This window comes from Cajanus cajan, chromosome 3, assembly GCF_000230855.2.
Source record: "Cajanus cajan strain Asha chromosome 3, NIPB_CcT2T_4, whole genome shotgun sequence".
NCBI classification, from domain to species: Eukaryota; Viridiplantae; Streptophyta; class Magnoliopsida; order Fabales; family Fabaceae; genus Cajanus; species Cajanus cajan.
In genome coordinates, this window is record NC_138519.1 from 79,250,971 (window position 1) to 79,255,363 (window position 4,393).

General features: G+C 32.8%; 1 protein-coding gene across 1 annotated transcript; it reads left to right on the top strand.

The window, feature by feature from the left end:
- The first annotated feature begins 2,781 nt into the window (after positions 1-2,781).
- Positions 2,782-4,187, top strand: LOC109796516 (heavy metal-associated isoprenylated plant protein 23). Its single transcript, XM_020356187.3, has 2 exons — positions 2,782-3,112; positions 3,563-4,187. Exons 1-2 carry the CDS (start codon positions 2,953-2,955, stop codon positions 3,859-3,861), a joined length of 459 nt encoding a protein of 152 aa, XP_020211776.1. The 5' UTR covers positions 2,782-2,952; the 3' UTR covers positions 3,862-4,187.
- Positions 4,188-4,393: the final 206 nt, after the last annotated feature.

The following is a 4,393-nucleotide window of genomic DNA, read 5'->3' on the forward strand; positions in this document are numbered from 1 at the left end:
TTAACTAAAGAGAAATGTTTACCATTGTCTGGACACCAGTTAGTAAGATCCTTAATTTGAAAGAGATTTACTATTTTGGGACCAAACCAAAAAAACAGAAAACGTTGGCTCCTACCAACTTCTCAGCATTTATGTGTGCATCAATTTCACAGCATTTATAATATATATGTTGGCGTTGGGGGGCAATATAATGGAGTAGCTAAACACGCATGATCATGGGAATGGAGAAGAAACTATATAGCTGGTAGTTTCCATTCTTAAAATACTGATGTGCGTGTATAAGTTTAAACATTAAACAATACTTAACACTTAGTGAGTTCCCTTTTCAATTATGACTCGAAGGCCTCAATATTTGTTCAACCTTTAAGGTTTAAATCCAAAAGGAAACTACATACACACCAGAGAAGACGTGTAACGACTTTTATTGTAACTTGGTACCCCATTTCTTAATTAAAGTTGTTCCTTCCTTTCATGATAAACAAAGGGGATCTAGAATCCAAAAAGCCATAAGAAAGCACACGAAGATTCAACCAAATGAGCTTCATAAAAATAGAAATCCCATTAATTTGTTGTGTCCTCGCCAAGTTTCTAAAAGCAACAACGAGGAATTAATTACTAATAAAGGTTTTATTCTAAGAACGTGTTTGAATTGGAGTCACGACTTGAAAAATCACGTTTAATCAGAAGTAAAAAATAACAGCTTCCACGTAAATTAATACATGGACGTGGGGAGAAAAGATAAAATTACGTTTGAAAATGAAAATCGAACACGCACTAAGTTCCTGTACGACACTTGTTTATCATCTTTTTGTTTAAATATAATATCTCTCGATATATCCTCGTATAGTCACAATGAGTTTATAGCATGATTAAACATTTTGCTCTCTTTGATCTTGAGATAAATTAGTACAATTCATGTCCATGACTCCATGTTCTCAACGGGGAACATCAACGTTGGCTTTCAGTTTCGGCGAGCTTCAAAGTGTTTAAGTCCATCTCTAATTGATTTTGAGTCACTTTCAATAAATTTATAAACAAGGCTCTTAATTATAAGAAAAAAATCAATATTCTCATAATTAAAAAGTTCTACACACAAAAAAAAAATTAATTTATACCTTATCTTTTAGGAAAGTTAAACATAAAAGCTTTTTAAAAAGTTAAGTACATTAGTAAATTTTAACTTGTGAGAAAAATTGATTTTTGATTTTTATTTTTCTAATTTCTTCTCCCATGAATTATTATTAATATGTTTATGCAAATTAAACTAAGCTTTTAGGGTGGTACCATAATGCATGATTCTGTTTTCTGTTCTCACCCACTTTTGTTTTCTAAAAGTGAGACTGAGGCATTCTGTAGTTTTGCTGTTGATTGCAAAAAAGATTATGCAGTGGGAATTACTTAAATGATTCAAACTGCTTCTTTTGGTTCCCTTTATAGAAATATCTTAGAAGCAGAAGCTAAAATGTTTAGGTTTATCCGAAAATGTAAAAATTGAGAATCAAATATCTCAACTTCAAACAAGATGGAAAAGAACTTTGAAAGAGGAGACTTATTTATTTTGCTGAGTTTCTTCATCAGGAATACGGTCGCCCATACTTTCCATACCCCTGACCTCCAAAAATAATTAAAAAATAAAGAAAATGATATAAATAGTAAAAGTAACTGGCTAGGTTCAGAAAAAGAGGGGTAAAAGGGTCATTAGGTCAAGTAGCTTGTGAAATGGATGATTACTAATGAGGTATTTTTCTTTGTCCAATAAAATTATTGAAGCATGACATGCATAAAAAAATTATGACACTTCAACTTCTATATGATTAAGCTAAAATAAATTATTCACAAAATAATGCTTCTTACTTTTACACACAACATTAACAAGTACTTTTAGGAAATTGTTTTAAAAGTAAAACGTAAATAAATTTTATGAGAAAGTGTCACGAAAATTGTGACCACAACGTGTCCAAGTGACCTCTCTTTTGCAAAGCTGTGGTATAGTATTTACACACGAACCTTTTTGTTATTGTAAAACATAAACTTTACATATATGTGAAGTTGATTGGCTTTAATTTGAAGGAAATTTTAATGGAGGGTTAAAGTAAAAAAGGCTCTAGCCATTTACAGCACTTCAAATTCAATTCAGTCGCAGTCATTATCTGATATGCATTATGTTGTTCATTCGGACATGGGAGTCGGTGGCTGCTTTCTCTTTCGTCCTTAATAAATTATTGCTCTTCAATTTGAATTGAAGCCTCAATCAGAGAGAGTTCTCACTAGCTGTCATTGGACATGTCAATTTCCTTTTATATATATAATAAATAACTTTGTCTAGTGTCAACTGAATCACAAGCAATTTTTACTATTTCTTTCCGAATGAAAGATGATACATAACGTGTTCCCTTCTCTACTTTCTTGAACCCCATGTAGAAATTTTCTCCATTGAGAAGTTAGAACCCATTTTAAGGTACCGAAGGCTCTTGTTTACTGGCGTAGGTAGGGACCACAACCTTCTCATTAGTATGATTGAATATGGTGAAAGGTCCACACAAATTATTAGGTGTAATTCAGGACCACTCTTAATAAAAAAAATAAATTAATAACACTTAATTTGAAATTTGTTTGGAATCATGTGTTTCTAATCAAGCCAATAGTTTTTTGGTTTCGGTATAAGTTGGCATGCATGTGTGGTAAAAATATCCCATGGTAAGTAAAAAAGGTTCTTCAAAGAGCAGCATTGGTTTTTGATCATTAGAAGGTAAGTAAGGAATCTTTTTCTGTTCTGCTAGAAAGTTCCTTGCAACTTTTGATTTTGGACATTGGTTTTCTATATATATAAATTCACTTCCAACGTTCCCACCATCAATCTGATACCTACTATTTTTCTCTTCTCAAGAACTTCCCAGCTTGCTTTCGTAACCATTAATTATTTCATTGGTTCTGATATTAAGTACACAAAAAATGGGAGTTGGAGAGTACTGGTCTGACTTCATGGGTAGTGGCAACCATCAACAGTACAACATCAAGAACAAAAAGCAATTTCAGACCGTAGAGTTGAGGGTGATGATGGATTGTGAGGGCTGTGAGCTCAAGGTTAAGAAAGCTCTCTCTTCATTAGATGGTACGTTCAGTTTTCCCTCAGTTTTCTTCTTACTCATAATCAGCTTCTATGTGAGTTTAGTTTCGTGTAATAATATATAAAAAAATATAACATCTCACTCTTTAAAACATCTTCTTAAGCATACATTTTATTTGTTAAAATTTATTCAGAACCACATGTTATTGTTACATAATCTGAGATCATGTAGTTTTGGCCAACTCTTTCGTAAACTGAAGGATATTGTTACATGTATGTTAAAAAATATGATGCTGGCACTTGTTGAAATATATGGCGAATCTTTTGTATATGACTTAAAAGTATTTTGAGAGGGTTTTTCTATTAAAAAATGATATATATATATATTTTTTTTTTTCATAAAGAAGCTCTCAGTTTTCCTTTTAACTTGTATAAAAAAAATTATAATATTTTACATGAAGGTGATGAAATTAAAGAATGGTGGTGTAAGTGCAGGAGTGAAATCGGTGGAGATAAACAGGAAACAGCAGAAAGTGACAGTAACTGGTTATGTGGAACCAAACAAGGTCCTAAAGAAGGCCAAGTCAACAAAGAAGAAGGCTGAGATTTGGCCTTACGTGCCTTACAACATGGTGGCTCATCCTTACACTGTTCAAGCTTATGACAAGAGGGCTCCTCCGGGGTATGTGAGAAGAGTGGACTACTTTGCCACCGTTGGAACCGTGACAACATATGAAGATCCTTACACCACCATGTTTAGTGATGAAAACCCAAATGCATGTTCTATCATGTAGACATACATGCACTAGACACTTAGATTATTATTATTATAAGAAAAATAAAACAAGTGGTGTTTTACTGTTTTTGGCACGGGCATGTAAATTTTTCAAGTCCAAAATTTAGTTTATTTTGTTTTAAGGTATTTGCTATAGTGTATACTGTGTAGTGTATACATTGAGAGGATGTGAAGAGACGTTGTTGCAGTGTGTAGTCTTGATGTTTGGGACTTGAATTTGGGTTTGGTTGTTACTTGTTTAGGGAGGCAACCTTTGATTTGATGAGTTATGTTGTTTCAGATTCAGAGACTTTACGTATGATTTGTGATCTTCTTTGTTTTCAAGGTTTGTCCTTAGTTTTTGCAGGGCTATAGGCAAACTGAACCCTGTAAGTAGACTTTACCTTACCCAGATTCCTTGATGACAAGTTGTGACCATAGAATCACAGATTTGCACGGAGAATTAATTACAGTAATCTCTATGAACATATTAAAAATTATGGATGAATTCACGAAATAGTGGTTAAATTATCAATTATGGAGACAACATA